The sequence below is a fragment of the Rhopalosiphum padi genome, chromosome 4 (assembly GCF_020882245.1).
Source record: "Rhopalosiphum padi isolate XX-2018 chromosome 4, ASM2088224v1, whole genome shotgun sequence".
NCBI lineage: Eukaryota > Metazoa > Arthropoda > Insecta > Hemiptera > Aphididae > Rhopalosiphum > Rhopalosiphum padi.
In genome coordinates, this window is record NC_083600.1 from 36,592,869 (window position 1) to 36,612,022 (window position 19,154).

General features: G+C 24.9%; 2 protein-coding genes across 7 annotated transcripts; both read left to right on the forward strand.

Moving 5' to 3' along the window:
• The first annotated feature begins 1,064 nt into the window (after positions 1-1,064).
• LOC132929079 (probable multidrug resistance-associated protein lethal(2)03659) lies at positions 1,065-11,964 on the forward strand. 6 transcript variants are annotated; one of them, XM_060994149.1, is made up of 27 exons: positions 1,181-1,200; positions 4,355-4,441; positions 4,651-4,761; positions 4,831-4,965; positions 5,335-5,545; positions 5,943-6,165; positions 6,236-6,392; positions 6,456-6,594; positions 6,657-6,767; positions 6,850-7,143; positions 7,205-7,369; positions 7,441-7,562; positions 7,634-7,731; positions 7,798-7,883; positions 7,970-8,358; positions 8,430-8,707; positions 8,772-8,851; positions 8,944-9,094; positions 9,192-9,298; positions 9,360-9,483; positions 9,542-9,712; positions 10,455-10,582; positions 10,669-10,914; positions 11,048-11,220; positions 11,303-11,543; positions 11,610-11,732; positions 11,824-11,964. In XM_060994149.1, the coding sequence occupies exons 2-26, from the start codon at positions 4,362-4,364 to the stop codon at positions 11,652-11,654; spliced, it is 4,065 nt and encodes a 1,354-aa protein (XP_060850132.1). In that variant the 5' UTR covers positions 1,181-1,200; positions 4,355-4,361; the 3' UTR covers positions 11,655-11,732; positions 11,824-11,964. The 6 variants fall into 6 exon arrangements, with proteins under 6 accessions (XP_060850131.1, XP_060850135.1, XP_060850136.1 ...); XM_060994150.1 differs by having other exon boundaries at positions 11,827-11,964; XM_060994148.1 differs by having other exon boundaries at positions 1,065-1,200; positions 11,610-11,954.
• A 3,593-nt stretch (positions 11,965-15,557) lies between these two features.
• LOC132928634 (ATP-binding cassette sub-family C member 4-like) lies at positions 15,558-17,677 on the forward strand. Its single transcript, XM_060993441.1, has 5 exons — positions 15,558-15,624; positions 16,610-16,839; positions 16,949-17,121; positions 17,204-17,444; positions 17,513-17,677. The coding sequence occupies exons 1-4, from the start codon at positions 15,558-15,560 to the stop codon at positions 17,238-17,240; spliced, it is 507 nt and encodes a 168-aa protein (XP_060849424.1). The 3' UTR covers positions 17,241-17,444; positions 17,513-17,677.
• Positions 17,678-19,154: the final 1,477 nt, after the last annotated feature.

Sequence of the window (19,154 nt, forward strand, 5' to 3'; positions counted from 1 at the left end):
TCCCGGCTTTATTATATCGTTATTTTCTAAAAATACACAGTTGTTAAAAATAAATAAAAACGTTTGTATTACCATCTTAAGGCATATTATATTATAGTTATAGATTTTAATGTTTAAATTTGAAATTTGGTTGGAGATATTTTGAATAAGTAATTAATTTTATAATTATATCATATTTAATGAAGACTATTTCCTGAGATCTTGACCTAATTCGATAAAATTATGAATTAATTAATCTATATGTACAAACATTTCGACAAATACCAAATACTTAAACACAATAATGAAATGTAAAGAAATTTATTAAGTATATTTATTTTAAAATTTAATAAAAATAGTACCCTTTATAATATTTAGGTATTTATAGTAAATTTATAAGTTTGAAAGTTTAAATCATATAAATATAAGTATTATATTATTCCAAAAATTATTTAAACATTAGGATTTAACTATATGTTATTTGCCTATTTGAATTTTATCAAATAAACTAATTTAATCAATGTTTTGGTATATTTTAATAAAAAAAAATCTTGGATTAAAGAATTCAAATAAGTACAGTCTCATGTTGTTGTGAAAAAATAATGTTATTAGTACTGAAATATAATTGTATAGTTTCTAATTTTTCAACAATAAACTACTAGTCCAAACTTTAAGATGAAAAATAAGGGGGGCGGGTGTTGGCTGGAAAGTATTCCGTGACTTTTATGTTTTTTACTTATATATCTCATAAACTAATCATTTTCTGTGTTCAATTGAGTATAATATAGTAAAGTTGTAGACCATTAAATTTAATAAAATTTGGTTGGTAAGACAATTTTTTAGATCAAAAATTAACCGAGATACAACCGATCAGTCAGATAAAGTTTCTCAAAATATAAAAAAAAAAACTAAAAACGAAGGTTTTGGGTCTATAACTATTTAATACCATAATTTCCATGTTAATTTATATTAATCACTCATCAATATCAACATCTAGGATCACCTATGACCCTCCCTTCCTAATTTCCGGTGAATTAAGGATTACACTTATCTCGATAATGGCGATTCGTGTAGCTTTTAAAACAATAATACATGTATATCAAACACCTCTATCGATATTTAACAACTAAATAATAATATCATGATCAGCTTATTGCGAGATATTATCACGTGTTATTTGTACTGTTGATGTTGTCCATGTAACTTAGAAACCGCTTTTGAGTAAGTGATATTCTATCATATTATATTGAATGCATTTTTCATGTTTATTTAATTTATTTATACTCTAAAGTATGGTAAGGTTATTTATTGTATTTATTTAAAGTAATATAATTTGTAGTATATTTTGTAGAGTAGACTAAAAATATGCTTTTAGATTCTGAACGGAGTGATGAATGTATTGATTTTACAATGATGTGTGTGTTTTTTTTTTCTTATTTTTTTTAAATTTTATTTTTTATTTTTGTGTCTGTCTTCACTTTTTGGAGTAGTAATAATGCTTCGATTTTTCATCTAGTTGGTACTTGGGGGGGGGGGGGTCAGAGTAAAAAATTTCCAATAGTTTTCAAAAGCGTCGGGAAAAACCCTGAAAAAATTACGGAAAAAACGGGAATTTTTACGCATAACCACTTTTTGACAAAATCGATTTTTTGATTTTGCTGTAACTCAAAAACGAGTCATTGTAAATACTTGAAATTTTTACCAAATGTTTATATTAGCGTTATCTATTTATGATTATATTTTCAAAATATTTAGAATTTTTTTAAGCTACTTATAGACAATTGAAATTTTTGACTTTTTAATGTTTTTTTTCTTAGAATGCCAATAAAAAAATTTGGCTATCCAAAAAATCTTTAAAATTTAATACAAGATTTATTATAAGTTGAACTTATCGTAGTAAAAAAAGAAATAAAAAGTCGTTAGTCACAATTTTTGTTTATAAGCATTTAAAGTTCAAATATTTACGAAATATATTAAAATCGCGAAAATTTGCAAGGAATTTTGAAGTTGAAAATTCATAAAATTTTTGTGATTTATACTTAAGGTTCAAAAATCCAATACAAGGTTATCCGTAAGTTTTCCTTTAAGTAATTGCAAAAAAAAATTCCAGTGTCAATATAGAAAACATTTTATGAGCGTATGAAATTTAATTTTTTACGAAATCGCGTAAAATAACGATATATTACAATTTAAATATAAGTAATAATGATATAATATATCCAACTAATTATCATTGACTGACAAATCATCTCCGTTCAGAATCATTTTTCGTATACAATGATACCCGTCATTGCATTCAAATTTAATACATCCACACGACCAGTGACCTCCTACTCACCATCTCTACTATACAGCAGAGCGATACCCACGTGCCCAATTTTTTAAATTGATCTGACTTCAATAAAAGTGGTAACAAAATGAAATAATAAGATGTTTTTTTTAGTGAATTTATACACATAAAGGCATAATAATTTTCCATCTAAACATTTACGATACTATAAGTTCTATAAAGCATTTATGAATCCATTATCGTTTAATTTAAATAGTACGTTTAAAGAATATTTAGTATTTTTCAATAGATTACTTAAATGTAAGTAACGTGCCGAGAATTCATAAAAATATTAAAAATATATAAGTACTGTGGTTTTAAAAATTATGTAGTGGAGTATAAAGTGAATAAATCGTTATCTCAATTCAGATTTCATTTAATCTTACAATAATACACCAAAATCCAGTGCTAAGACGTATAAACTTTTCCTTGTATATGATTAAATGATTAAAGTATAATAATTAATATAATTAGTACAATTTTATTAATAATATTAGTAATTTATTGATAAAATAAATACTACATTTGGATAATTAATCGCTTATGGAGTAATGAATTCATGCTGTTTATAAAAATTAAAATTAAAAAAAGCTAAGAGTAAATATTAATAACAAAGAAAACACGAATTATAAAAAAAAATATGTTCAATTTAAGTGGCAAATACGAATAATATATTAATATTTATTATAAAGTGAAGTAACGTAGTTTATAAAAATCTGTTCTATAATAATTTAGACCTATTAGTTATTTATATATTAAGTTATTAAAAAATGTTTTGAAATTTAAATTAGTTAGAATAGTAATCAAAATCTAATAGGTTAATCTAATTTACAAGTATGGCATGGTTTCAGAAATAATTTAGAAATTACTGATAGCTTAAACGTATCAAACATAATTTTTGTCGTTTAAAGTGATAATTAACATAATAGAAATATCAAGCAGAATATTTGTTACAAAATGCATGATATAAATTAAATTCGATAAACTGATTCTTGTAAAATAAATTAATGGACATGGAATGTCAATGGTTTTTCCATATTGTTATTACACGCATGCCTTTCTAGCGTAATTAATTTAAATATTTTGTTGTATTGGTTTTATTAAATTAAAAAATTTAAACCTTATTTAAAAAGCAAAATATGTCAAGGAAAAATAAGAAAAATTGTAGTATTTAAAATTTATTTATGATTTATTGACTTTTAAAGATAATTATAATTATTTCAAAATTGATCAAAAGTAAATTAATTTCAATTATTTGACCAAGTTCTTAAAACGTATTATAATGGTTTATAAACATAACTTGATATATTTTTATGTAAATAGTACATACACTGATATTCAAGAATCAATAAGACCATACCAAAAGTTTTTATTTTACTATAAAATGGTGAATACTAATTAAAACCGTTTTGTGGTAAAAAAAAATGAAATATAATTAAAAATTATCGAAATATTATTGTTTTACAGTAAATAAGTGTTTTTGAAATTTTTTTTTATCATGCATAATCACATTATATATTAATTAACAATGTTGATTCTTAAAATAACATTATGGATTAAATACGGTTGCAATTTGTTTGGACACACAATGATATTAAATATATAACTGGTTTGAGAACACGACAATAATTGTATTTTACCTGTTCATACCAATCTGGGCACTAAAAATCATTGATAAAGTTTGGAAATATTATTAATTCCCTACAAACAATACATCTCGAGAATTTACAGTGTGCGTATATATATTTTGTGACTCTAAGCTATATATTATATACCTATATTTACTGTCTTACTGAACATGGGCTTAGAAATTAGTAAAGTTTTCTAATCGTGACGTGGAAATGTTTGTATTAATATAAATAATTTTAAATTTAATAAGTACCGTGTTTTGAAAAGTAATGATTTTTATTTTTGTTGTCCTAAGTCTATTAAGAGGAAGAACAATTGATGTAATTACTATTAAACAAGTATTAACAATTAATAATTATCAATGATAAACAAGTATTATATAACTAAACTAAGTTTATTTTTATAATTATGTTTTAGATTAAAGATGGAAGCTGTGGGCAATAAAGAAAAGCAGCTACCAAATCCACGAGCCAAAGCAAATATCTTCGAAGTCCTTACATTTAGGTACTAATATATTGATAAACATATATGAATTATAATTTAAATTTGAATGGTAAATTATAAATAATAAGAGAGGAAAATAAAATTATAAAAGTTCTTTACAACTTTAAATAATAATCTCGTATCGGCATTAACTGAATTAAAATATTAACCCTTAATTAAATATTTCATTTTAATATTTATTATAAATTTATTTATTCTTTATGGTACAGCTGGATTTTAAACCTCTTTAAAACGGGACAAAAGAGAGATTTGGAGACCAATGATTTGTACGCTCCACTTGACGACGACAAGTCATCATTAATAGGATTAAAATTTGAAAAGTAAGTTAATATATGAATATATATTATTTTAAACTATCTTTAACAAAATTTCTTACATTTTTCTGAAAGTATGTGGAAAATCGAGATCGCTAATGCAAAAAGTACAAATCGAGAACCTAATTTATCAAGAGTTATACTACAAATTTTTTTTGGAAATATCATATTTCATGGTTTTGTACTCATGTTCACAGAAATGATATTAAGGTGAATATAAACTAATAAATCGTAAAAAAATGTTGTACAATTTTAATAATGTCTTCGACATTGTATTTAAAGTAAATAACAATTTATTGTATACCTAATATAATACTAGAGAGCTTGCTCTACAGTATACCACTAAGCAACCTCAAATATTATATATATGTGCAATTGGGTAAGTTGGGTGTGCTGCTATTAAATTGTATACTTGAAATAGTTAAAGAATACATTTTTTTATACGATAATTGTATATCATAAATATTGGACAAATTTTGATGATGAATAATTATTGTCCATAAAAATAATAACTACTTAAATAAAATCATTTTTGTTTATAATATCTTAGTCAAATTGATGTGATTGAATTTATTATAGAATGACTCAACCTATACTCATTAGAGGTCTGTTAGCATATTTCACCCACAATGAGTCAAATATCGTAGACTTAAAACACGCATACCTATACGCCTCAGGTCTGCTGATGACCATATTTGCAAACATATTGTTGTTTCATTATTCGCACGTGGAAATGATGCACCTCGGAATGAAGATCCGAGTAGCTTGTTGTTCAGTGATATATAAAAAGGTGAATTCACTTACACAAAAATACTAAACAATAACATCATATTATATTTAATAATATAAAAAATATCATTAAACAAATACAACCAAATACAAAAAAACAAAATTTTTAAATTATTTTCTGTGTTAGTTTTAAAAATCTCGAACATGTTTTTAAATAGAAAAGCCTTAATAGAATGTGATGAGATACTCATGTGAATGGATATTTGGAGATACCTAAAGTTTTTCATAAGAAAAGTTCATTAAAACTCAAAAAATAGACAGACTCAAATAATATGTATATATATATATTGAATATTATAATACAAGTTAACTGTTTTTTCGATATTATAGAATATTAAAAATATAATTTAAATACTTATTTATTATTATGCTTTATATAAATATATTATATAATATAGGCATTAACATTAAGTGGAACTTCTCTATGTACAACTACAGTCGGTCAAGTAGTAAATTTGATATCAAATGACGTAAACCGAATTGATATAGCATTTAAATATATACACTACTTATGGATTGGACCCCTTCAAACTATATTGGTCACTTATTTTTTATGGCAAGAAATAGGTGTATCATCAACAATTGGATTAACTATATTTCTTGCGTTTGTTCCGTTACAAGGTATGTTCAAAAAAGAATTTTATCTGCAGTTTGATGATGTATTTATAAATGATAACTTTTTTATTTTCAGGCTGGTTAGGGAAGAAGACATCTAACTATCGATCAAAAACAGCCCCTAGAACTGACGAAAGAGTAAAACTGATGAATGAATTATTATCAGGCATTCAGGTGATAAAGATGTTCACGTGGGAGAAACCCTTTGCATTACTTGTACAATATGCAAGAAAGTATGCACTACTCAAAAATATAATTATTGCTATGGTTAATAAATATGAATTGATTTGTAATAGGATTGAAATTGAACAAATTAAAGGAGCAACGTGGATTAAAATATTTTTGCAATCATTCAAAATATTTCATTTTAGATTTGCATTGTTTATAAGTCTTTTATCATATGTTTTGTTAGGAAATAACATTAATACACAACAAGTAAATACAAGTAAAAAACACTTAATTCAAAAAAAGTTTAGATTACTTTAATACTTTTATAGGTTTTCGTTATAATATCGTACTACAGTATATTAATGACAACGATGACAGTGCTTTTCCCTACAGGTGTTTTAACACTAGCTGAGATGCTGATATCCAATAAACGCATTCAGGTACCAAAATAATTAATCATAAAACGATGACGAATATATATAAATATATATATAATCAATGTTTATTGCTTTTGATAAAAAGTCGTTTTTACTACAAGATGAAAAGGAGAAACACAATAAACCGTCGTTATTATTAAAATCAAAAACAACATCAAAAAATGGCATAGAAATGTCAAATATTAATGGCGTCAATAACACAGAAAACGGCACTAGTAATGAAGAAGATATGAACCAATTGGATAATTTTGGAATAGACGTTTTAAACGCGTCGGCTAAATGGATACTCAATCAACCCGAAAACACTTTAAATAACATTAATTTATCCGTTAGACCAGGCCGATTGGTTGCAATCATTGGACCTGTAGGAGCCGGAAAAGTATATACACGTGCTACTTAGAAAACTATTAATACGATTAAACGTTACTTATATTGTACAGAGTTCATTGATTCAAGCGATCTTACGAGAATTACCACTTTGCGAAGGCAGTATTTCCGTATGCGGTACAGTGTCATACGCGTCTCAAGAACCATGGTTGTTTAACAGTTCAATTCAACAAAATATACTTTTTGGTTCGCCGATGGATTATAATCGTTACGAAGAAGTATAATTTTTAGAATATAAATCCACACAATTATATTATAAATCGTATATTTTATGGAAATTATTTATTAGGTTATAAAAGTATGTGCATTAAAAACTGATTTTAAACAACTGCCTTACGGTGACAGATCTTTAGTAGGAGAAAGAGGAGTTTCCCTTAGCGGAGGTCAAAGAGCGAGAGTAAATCTAGCAAGGCAAGGAGAAACTTAGTATACTGTTTGTGATAATGGTGATGATTTTTAATAAAATATTATGTTTCTTTCAGAGCTGTATATAAACAAGCCGATATTTATTTATTAGACGATCCACTATCAGCTGTTGACACACATGTTGGAAAACATTTATTTGAAAAATGCATTAAGGGTATCAATTTCATGTACAATTGTCGTTAGAAACCTTATTTAATTTAATTGCATTATTTATTTTCAGATTACCTGAAAGAGAAAACCTGTATTCTCATTACTCACCAAATTCAATACTTGTCGAGTGTTGACCAAATTATTTTGATGGAAAATGTAAGCACAGGGTAGGGTTGTGAGTTGGATGTTAATATTTTTTAATAATAATAACATAATGATATATTTTAGTTATCGTTTTCTAGGCGAATATATTAGCCGAGGGTTCGTATAAAGAACTTCAATCATCTGGTTTAGACTTTACAAAATTGTTGAAGTCATCGGAGGAAACAACCGATAGTGAAATTGATGATACAAAAGCAACTATTAATAACAGCGTGGAGCAATTATCAAATTTATCTCGTCAAGGTTCTGTTGGAAGTGTTTCGTCGTCTATTGATGAAAATAAATTAAACGGAACTCGGGCAGAACCCATTGAGGTGGCTGAAACACGATCTTCTGGAAATGTATCGCGTAGTATTTATTTGTCGTATATTTCTGCCGGAGGAAATGCTTTTACAATATCATTTTTATTATTCATATGTATATTCACTCAAATGCTTGGTACTGGTGGAGATTATTGGATAAGTTATTGGTACTTTTATTTTTATTTTGATTATATTTATTGGCTTGAATTCAATGCTAAAAAATCTATATTTATTTTAGGGTTAATCTAGAAGATAACGTTTTTCGTAATACAGAGAGTAAATCTACGAATATCAGTAATTTCATTACAGACGCATTGTCTGATACACCTTTGGTAATATCACGGGAGTTTTGTGTTATAATGTACTCTATTATAAACATAGCTATGTCACTAGTTATTTTCATACGATGTGCTATGTTTGTATCAGTTCTAATGAGTGCTTCTACGAATTTACACAACAATATGTTCAACGCCATTACCAGGGCCACAATGTATTTCTTTAATACAAATCAATCAGGTAATGCATTTTACAAATAATTTTTATCTTTCTGTTTAATAGTTTAACAATATTTATTTTTCAGGTCGTATACTTAACCGCTTTGCTAAAGATATTGGTGCAATTGATGAAGTATTGCCAACACCTTTATTGGATTTCGTCCATGTAAATGTTTATTAAATTTAATTAGCTCAATATAATATTATGACGTTATACAGCACATAAAAACAATTTTATACTTGAATTATTTTTACTAGATATCATTGCAACTTCTGGGAACTTTTGTGGTAGTTGGTATAATTAATTTTTATCTTCTTATACCGACCTTCATCATAGGATTGATGTGTTATTATACGGTTTATTTTTATTTATCGACATCACGTAGTATTAAACGTTTAGAAAGTGTTTGTAAGTGAATAATAATTATTTTATAATCCTAATAAAACATATTACAATTATATAGAGTTTAAAAACTTCCAATTTTTTTTTATAAAATTAATTATAGCTCGTAGTCCTGTGTATGGGTATTTGAATGCGTCGCTTCAAGGAATATCTACTATCCGAGCGTTTCAAGCCGAAGACATTTTGAGTAAAGAATTTGATGAACATCAAGTAAAGGAAATATATTAGGTGCTTTATAAGAAAATGCTAATATTTTATTTGATATTTCAAGGATTTACATTCTTCGGCTTGGTATTTATTTATATCATCAAGTGAAGCATTTGGATTTTTGTTGGACATAATATGCTTTATTTATATATGTATATTAACTTTTAGTTTCTTAATCGTTAACAATGGTAATTTATAATTTATAATTTATAATTTATTTTATTTATAATGTTTCTTAATTTTTAGATCATTTTGGGGGAGAAGTTGGATTGGTTATAACTCAAGCAATTAATATGACGGGTACGCTCCAGTGGGGAATAAGACAATTAGCAGAATTAGATAACCAAATGATATCTGTCGAAAGAGTAGTTGAGTATACAAATGTCGTGCAAGAAGCTGCTCTTGAATCTTCCCCGGGTAATATACATTTTTTATAAATTAGTTATAATGTTATGAATTATTATAATATGTTCCTATATGGTGTTATTAAAAATCAAATTCTATTTTAGATTCTTGAGAAGTGTAATTAGTGATAGCCAATTGGTAAATTAATAGAAAATGTTGGAATATTTATAAGTACTGTTACATCATGTTAATTTTATGGTGCAATAGCTAAAATAGAAGCAGTCAAGCAGATACTTATAAAATAATTTAATTTAGAGTAAACTAAGCTTTTTATTCTTAGAAAACCTAAAGCATTTTTTGATGATAAAAATCCAGGTATCTTATTTTAAATTTCCTAAATAAATTGTTTTTAAAAAACATATTAAACTATAACTAGATTATTAACTTAGATTACGAAAAGCATATCTTTAAAAAAAAAAAGTATTTACAATACTTTTATTTAAATACTTTACAAGACAACTATACTTTTAGTTAATTAATATGTATAGCAATACATGTTTTGCATAACATCAAGATGTTTTGAGTACCTTAAACTTAATCTTGCAAAGGCTAAAAAACGTAATAAATTAGTGTTTCTAATTATTATAGTTCAATGTCTATTTTAAACTGTATTGATCATATTATTTTAGTTCAGTAAATATTACAATAGTATACTTAGATTTCAAATTTTTGAAAAAATTATATTATAATGTTATGTAAGCTGCGAACTATAGGTATAGTGTATTATAATTTTTATTACTTATTTTTGTTTTAGATAAAAAACCACCAAATGAATGGCCGGATAAAGGTCAAATCGTCTTTGAAAATTTTTATCTACGTTATAGTTTAGATACTATTCACGTTTTAAAAAATCTTAATATTCAAATTCAGACAATGGAAAAAGTAATATAAAAATTATGTACTTTTGTGTTTTATTAATATTATTAAATTAATACGTTTTATATTCAGATGATTTTCTTTTAATATAGATAGGAATTGTAGGTCGAACTGGTGCAGGAAAATCGTCGTTGATAGGAGCGTTATTTAGGTTAGCACTCAATGAAGGCAATATCACTATCGATGGTATAGAAATACACGAATTAGGATTACACGATTTACGTTCCAAAATTTCAATAATTCCTCAAGAACCGATTTTATTTTCGGGATCAATGCGAAAAAACCTAGATCCCTTAAATGAATACCCAGATCATGTCCTATGGAACGCTTTAGAAGAAGTATATAATTTAATTTATTATTTTCAAACAAAATAATAAATGCTTTTAATTGAATAACTATTATTATGAAGAATTTAAACTAAACAAAGTTAAAACTAAATACATTTTGACGATTTATATTTGTTGATTTAAGGTGGAACTCAAAACCATTGTAGAAGATTTGCCCGACGGTCTGAACTCAAAAATGTCGGAAGGCGGATCAAATTTCAGTGTGGGTCAAAGGCAATTAGTGTGTTTAGCCAGAGCTATAGTGCGTAGTAATAAAATACTCGTGCTGGACGAAGCTACTGCCAATGTCGATTCACAGTAATTGATACAAATCTTATATACAATTTCTTTTCTCGTTTAATCGTAAAACTGTGTGTTATGTATTATTTTTTATTTTCAGAACTGATGCTTTGATTCAAAATACGATAAGAAATAAATTCAGGTCATGTACAGTATTAACGATCGCTCATCGTCTGAACACAGTTATGGATTCTGACAGGGTGCTTGTTATGGACGCTGGAACAATTGTCGAATTCGACCACCCGTATAACTTGTTGAAAAATAAAGATGGATTTTTTTACAACATGGTAGAACAAACGGGATCAGAAATGTTTGATTATTTATATAAAATTGCAAGTGAGGTAAGTATCTGATCGTATTATGTGTTATCATTATATTTATCATTTAAACTGTGTACATTTTTTTAGAGCTTTATGAACATTGCTCAAGAAAACAATAAATTTATAACGTAATTGCTAAAGTATAGCAGATTTTAAAAGTACATGAATGATTGTCAGATATAATTAATTATTGTTTCTTAGATTTACTCGGTAAATTCCCTGCACCACCGACCTTATATTAGTATAATAATGAATTTTATTAATTTTTTACTAACTTTATTTCTTAAATTTTTTTTTTCAGTAGATATTATACAAATTTACCACCAACTTCTAACTAAAAAAACGTATTATTATTTTTCCCGTGTATATTGCGTTTATGATTCTTATTTTTAATGTATTTGATAAGTTATATTTTCAGACGAATGACATGTATAACAATATTTTAAATAATGTATTAAAATCTATAAATTTTTAGTTTAAAATGTAATATTTAAAATTGTAATAAATTTATTTTATTATGCATTTAATATTGTGAACCATGTGTAAAAATGCTTATCAAGTCGTATTGATAATTTAAATACAATATCATACCTATGTCCTTGTTACATTTATAAAATGAACAATTTATACAGGTTGGTTCTTACAAATTACCTATATAGCAATATAGATATACAATATATTTGTGTTTTATTTTTTTTTAATTTAATAAATATGTGTAAAAATAGTTAGTAGTTAATATAAAGTGTTAATAATTCTAAACTAATATGCAGAATAAATTTCAATGTTATACCATTATTACATAAATCAAACTTTAATATATTTTTATATTGAGGATTTACCCATGCGATATCTCCTGAGATAATAGAGATATCATAATTTTGATTTTTTAATAAGTTGACACAGGTACAAGAACTACAAATATGTGATGTTTTAATGTATTTTAATGTTTTGGTACAAAAGTTAAAAAATATAATTTTTTTATTTAATTATTCTCAAAAACATTGAAGATAGCCATTTTGTATAGTTTATTTTTCTGAAAATATTGACATGTCAACATTTTAATTTCATTAATCTCCTGATTTTTAGTATTTTTTCTAATTTTAAAATAAACTACTATAGTAGTACTAATGTATCAAACACGTGGATGCATGTTCGTACGGCCGCCGAAAGCTTTCAGTGTAATTCACAGTTTTTCTCGAAACTAGAAAAAATATAAAAATCAGGAGATTAATGAAATTAAAATGTTGAAACGTCAATTTTTCAAATTTTTTAATTATATTTAAAAAATCAAAATCATAATATCTCCATTATTTCGGGAGATATCGCAATCGGTAAATCCTCATGGGACACCCTGTATAGATAATAAGTTTTTATAACATTCTATTTTTGTATTATTTTAGAAAATGTATAGAAATTTTATTATAAATATTAAATATTGTTATAACTAAATACATTTATTAAAAATAGTAAATGTAGGTATTCAAACCATAATGAAAAATTAAATAACTGTATAATTTAGATAATATAATACTTAATAAATAAATATTTCCAGGATTATCTTTAAATATTTTTGTTTTATGAAAAATATAAATTATATTGTCTCCGATATAAATTACCAATTAAATTGAATCTAATCATTAATCACATGACACATTGTATTTAATATATATCGTTACAGCTTACAGATATTGAATAATATTACTTGGTAATTAATTCTACATTAATATTGTATATCGATTGGATACTACAGTATTTTTTCTAATAAATTTAGTTCATAATATTAATTATACAAATCTGTTTGGTTAATTGAATACTAAAAAGTAAACATAAATATTGAACCTTGTATTAAAGTCAGTAGTTGGTAAAAAAAAATTAAACATTTACAGTCTACGACAAAACCGATAAGGTGCTTATATAAACTGCAGAAATTAATTTTATATATTTACCTACTATGTATAGTACATGTTTTATTTGTACATTCCCATTTTTTATAACTATTTATTTTTGATTCATATTTAAATTTAAATTTAAAATTAATTAACATTATTAATTGTTTCCCATTCTGGCTAAACATTGTTGTAAATTCCATATTACATTTAATATTAAACGACACACCGTTTCTTAAACTATTTATTCAACTGACATATAATATAATACTAGTAAATAGGTACTAAATATTATTATCACTTATGATAAACCGTTACTTTTTAAGGAACCAATTAAATATAATAATAATAATATATAATAATAATTGGATAATTAATCGCTTATGGAGTAATAAAATCATGCTGTTTATAAAAAATAAAATTAAAAAAGTTAAAAGTAATTATTAAAAACAAAAAATACACGAATTATAAAAAAATATGATCAATTTTTAAACTAAATGGCAAATAGGAGTAATATATTAATATATAGTTAAGTAACGTAACTTATAAAAATCTGTACTATAATAATCTTGATTCATAAGTTATTTATAAATTAAGTTATTAAAAAATGTTCTGAAAATCAAATTAGTTGGGACTAGAATCAATGTCCAATGGTTTAATCCAACTTACAAGTATATGGCTTGGTTTCATAAATAATTTTAAAATTATTGATGACTTAAACGTTTCAAACATAATTATTTTTGCTTAAAATTATAACTAGCATAATATAAATTCAACAAGAATACTGGATAAATGATAAAAAAAAAAGGTTATGTTGAAAATTAAATAAAATATACCGACTTTTGTAAAATAAATTAATGAACATGTTAATTAACATAACTAAATACTAAGGTTGACTTATTAAAACCATTGTTTGGTAAATAATAAGTTTAATTAAATATTAACAAAATATTATTGTATTACAGTGAATAATTTTTTTTGAAAATGTTTTCCTTTGTTATACGTATTTGACGTATTTCATATTACGAGTACCTATATTAATTAACTAAGTTTATTCTTAAAATTAAGTTTTAGATTAAATATGGATGCGTCTTGTTTGGGCACATTTTTATTTTTTACCTGAAAAATCGGAACTCTTTTGGACACACGGCCATTTTAAATATAAAACTGGTTTGAGCACACGACAATAATTTAATTTTATCTGTCTATACCGATCTGGGCATATAAAATCATCAATAAAGAGTTTGGAAATATTAATAAATTCCATACAAAACAGTACATCTCGAGAACTTACAGTGTGCGTACATAGATTTTGTGACTCTAACCTATATTTACTAAGCATGGATTTAGTAATTAGTGAAGATTTCTAATCGCTATGTGGAAATGTTTGTATTTATATAAATAACTTTAAATTTACTAGGTATCTTGTTTTAAAAAGTGGTGATTTTTAGTTTCGTTGTTTTAAGTCTGTTAAGGGGAAAGGAAATTGTATGTAAATGTTATGAAACAATTATAAACTATTAACAATTATCAATAATAAATAAGTATTTACATGCAACGTAACTAAAAGGTAACAGTATGCAAATCACGTGTATAGTTTCAACATCGAATTTTCCCAAACCAGTGGTAGTTTTGTAATACAAATAAGTATCGCCCTTAAATATGGATACGGTGCCAATAAAGAAAAGCAGCTACCTAACCCGTGAGCTTGGGAAAATACCTTCAAAAACCTTAAACATAATTGTTGTCACTTTAAATGGTAACTAACATTTTGAGTAAAAAATTTGATGAACATCAAGTAAAGAAACAAATTAGGTGCTTTATAATCAAATGCAAACATTTTGTCTTACATTTTAAGGATTTACATTCTTCGACTTGGTATTTATTTATAACATAAAATGAGGCTTTTGGATTTTGGCTGGACATAATATGCTTTATTTATATAATATGTATTTTAACTTTTAGTTTCTTAATCGTATACAATGGTAATTAATTTATAATTTATTATTTTAAAATTTATATTATTTATAATGTTGCTTAATTTTTAGATAATTTTGGTAGAGACGTCGAATTAGTCGTAAATCAAGCAATTAATATGTTGAGCATGCTATAATGGGGAATAAGATAATTAGCAGAATTAGATAACCAAATGGTATCTGTCGTAAGAGTAGTTGAGTATACAAACATCCCACAAGAAGATCTTGAATCTTCCCCGGGTAATATAAATTTTCTATAAATAACTAACTGTCAAGAACTTTTGCATTATGATATTGAAGATCAAATTGTATTTAAACTGCTAATTAAGAATAGCCAAAAATGCTAAATGTAAAAAAAAAATGTTGGAATGTTCATAAGTATAAAGTTTTTAGTAAAGTATAAATAAAATTATTATTACAGTGATACATTGTTTTTTTAATAATATTCATACTTAAATATACTTAATTGATTTTGGCAATAAAAAACTCGTATTGGGTTTTAGTCTTCATACTCTGGTTTATTAAAATTCAAAAACTAACAAACAGGTTTTTAATTTATAAACGTAAACAAATTATTTTGTAAAAAAGATATAAAATATAAAATACAAATATTAAAAAATTTAGAACACGATAAACGTATTTTTAGAAAAAGGTATTTTGAATACTTATATCAAAACTCTATGCAAGACCTCTATAGTATTTCTTAATGAAAATTTATAACTAACAAGTTTTACATAAGATCAAGATGTATTAAATACCTTAAACATACATAAATCTTAAACATAATCTGGTAAAACCTAAAAAGCCTAATAAAGTAGTGTTTCTACATTCAATCAATACATTCAAATCATTCATCGATATTGATCATATTATTATTTAGTTAATCTTTTAAAAAGGTAAATATTACATTAGTATTTTTAGAATTTAAAACTCTTTTAAACATGATATTATATTACATACATTATACATAGGTACACGGTAAATTATAAAGAATATTACATATTTTCGTTTTAGATAAAAAAAACCACCGAATGAATGGCCGGATAAAGGTCAAATCGTCTTTGATAATTTTTATCTGTATTATAGCTTAGACACGTTTTAAAAAAACATAATATTCAAATACAGGCAATGGAAAAAGTAATACAAAAAATTACGTACTTTAGTGTCTTATTAATGTTATTTTAACAGCTTTTATATTCAGATAATTTTCTTTTAATATAATTAGGAATTGTAGGTCGAACTGGTGCAGGAAAATCGTCGTTGATAGGAGCGTTATTTAGATTAGTACTCAATGAAGACAATATCACTATCGATGGTATAGAAATACACGAAATAGGATTACACGATTTACGTTCCAAAATTTCAATAATTCCTCAAAAACCAATTTTGCTTCCGGGATTAATGCAAAAAAACTTAGATCCCTTAAACGAATACCCTCGGAACGCTTTAGAAGAAGTATATATTTTCATTTAATATTTCCAAATACAATGCATATTTTTAATTGAGTAATTATTATTATTATGAACTAAATAAAATTTTACGATTTATTTTTTGTTGATTTAAGGCAGAACTCAAAACCAATGTAGAAGATTTACCCGACGATCTGAACTTAAAAATGTCGGAGAGCGAATCTAATTTCAGTATTGGTCAAAGTCAATTAGTGTGTTTAGACAGAGCTATAGTGCGTAGTAACAAAATCCTTTTGCTGGAAGAAGCTACTGCCAATGTCGATTCACAGTAATTAATACAAATCTTATATACAATTTCTTTTCTCGTTTAATCGTAAAACTGTGTGTTATGTATTATTTTTTATTTTCAGGACCGATGCTTTGATTCAAAATACGATAAGAAATTAGTTCAGGTCATGTACAGTATTAACGATCGCTCATCGTCTGAACACAATTATGGATTCTGACAGAGTGCTTGTTATGGATGCTGGAACAATGGTCGAATTCGACCACCCGTAAAACTTGTTGAAAAATAAAGATGGATTTTTTTACAAAATGGTAGAACAAACGGGATCAGAAATGTTTGATTATTTATATAAAATTGCAAGTGAGGTAAGTATCTGATCGTATTATGTGTTATCATTATATTTATCATTTAAACTGTGTACATTTTTTTTTAGAGTTTTATGAACATTGCTCAAGAAAACAACAAAGTTATAACGTAATTGCTAAGGTATAGCAGATCTTAAATGTACACGAATAATTGTCAGATATAATTTATTATTGTTTCTTATTTACTCAGTAAATTTTCAGCACCACTGACTGTATATTATTAATATTTTATAATTTTTAGCGTCTTTTTCTTCATTAGATATTATACAATTATATCATTGACTTCTAACTAAAAAAAATTATTCTCATTTGTTCTGTATATATTGCTTGTAAGTATCTTATTATTAATATACGATATACATATATATTATATATTTTCTTGTTAATTTTATTTTTAACAATACCTTAAATAATGTATCAAAATCTAGAAATTTTTCGTTTTTATATTTAAAACTTAAATTTTTAGTAATTGTACTTAAATATGCAATTTATATTGTTAACTGTATGTTAATGTGCCAATCAAGTCTTATTAAGAATTAAAAAATAATACCATATTATGTTTCTGTTATGTTTATAAAAAGAATAATTTATGCAGGTTCTTCCAAAGTATAAAACAAGATAGATTTATTGTACACTTGTGTAAGATGTCTTTAATTTAAAAAATATTTATTATTTTATATTAAGAGGTAAAAATTCTAAACTGTTTTGCTGAACAAATTTTAATTTCATTCCAGTGTTATATAAATTACGTATTTTAAATTTTGACAAGCGGGGTAGTGGACAAACATTTTGCCGGAGTTACCTCGTACCACTCCACTCTGCGCATTTATAAACTCTAAATACTTATAACTCATAAACTACTCGCTCTAAATTCGTTTCTTATGTATCAAAATACTCAGAAAATTATTTTGCTTTGGAATATGAAATTAATACTCTATGTTGTCATTCAAAAAAGTAAAAAACTTAAAAAAAATATAAGGATAAAAAATATTTAAAAGTATATTTTTTAAATAAAAACGTTGTTTTTTTAACAACTTGAAACTATGTAAAAAAATGTTTTCAAAAACATAAATACTTTTTGAAATAATGAGTGTACAATGATAAAAGAATCAACTTGTATACTAATTAAATTAAATTAATTTTAATTTTAACTTTTTTAAGTTAATTTCGTCAATAAATATTTGAATTTAATATCTACCATGACATCTCTCTGTTTATAACTGTAATAAGATTACTTAATATCAATTTGGTCATTGATAAACTAAAAAAAAAAAAATTGAAAGATTGCCTAAAGTTCTATAATTATACGGTTATCTTATGTACTGTTGTGAATAACACTATGTGATCAATAGCATGGGCATAAACATGATCAAAATTACTGAATATGTAATTTATTGTTGTGTTTTCTAAATTAACCATATTTCGTTAGAAGTCATTTATCTATTTCAGTTTTACTCCTTATCATAAATACTTGTAAATATCAAGAATTTACTAAATTTCTTACCTCAGTGATTTTGTACGTTAAAAACGTTTTAATACTATACTTATTTAAGAATAAAAGAATTGTGAATAATTAAAAAATATATTGAACATAAAGAATTAATAATTACAATAAAATATAAAAGAAACTTAAAAGTTTAAATCTAATATAATTAATATGTATAATAATATTCGTAATATTATTATTTACGATTCACACACCAAATTAAT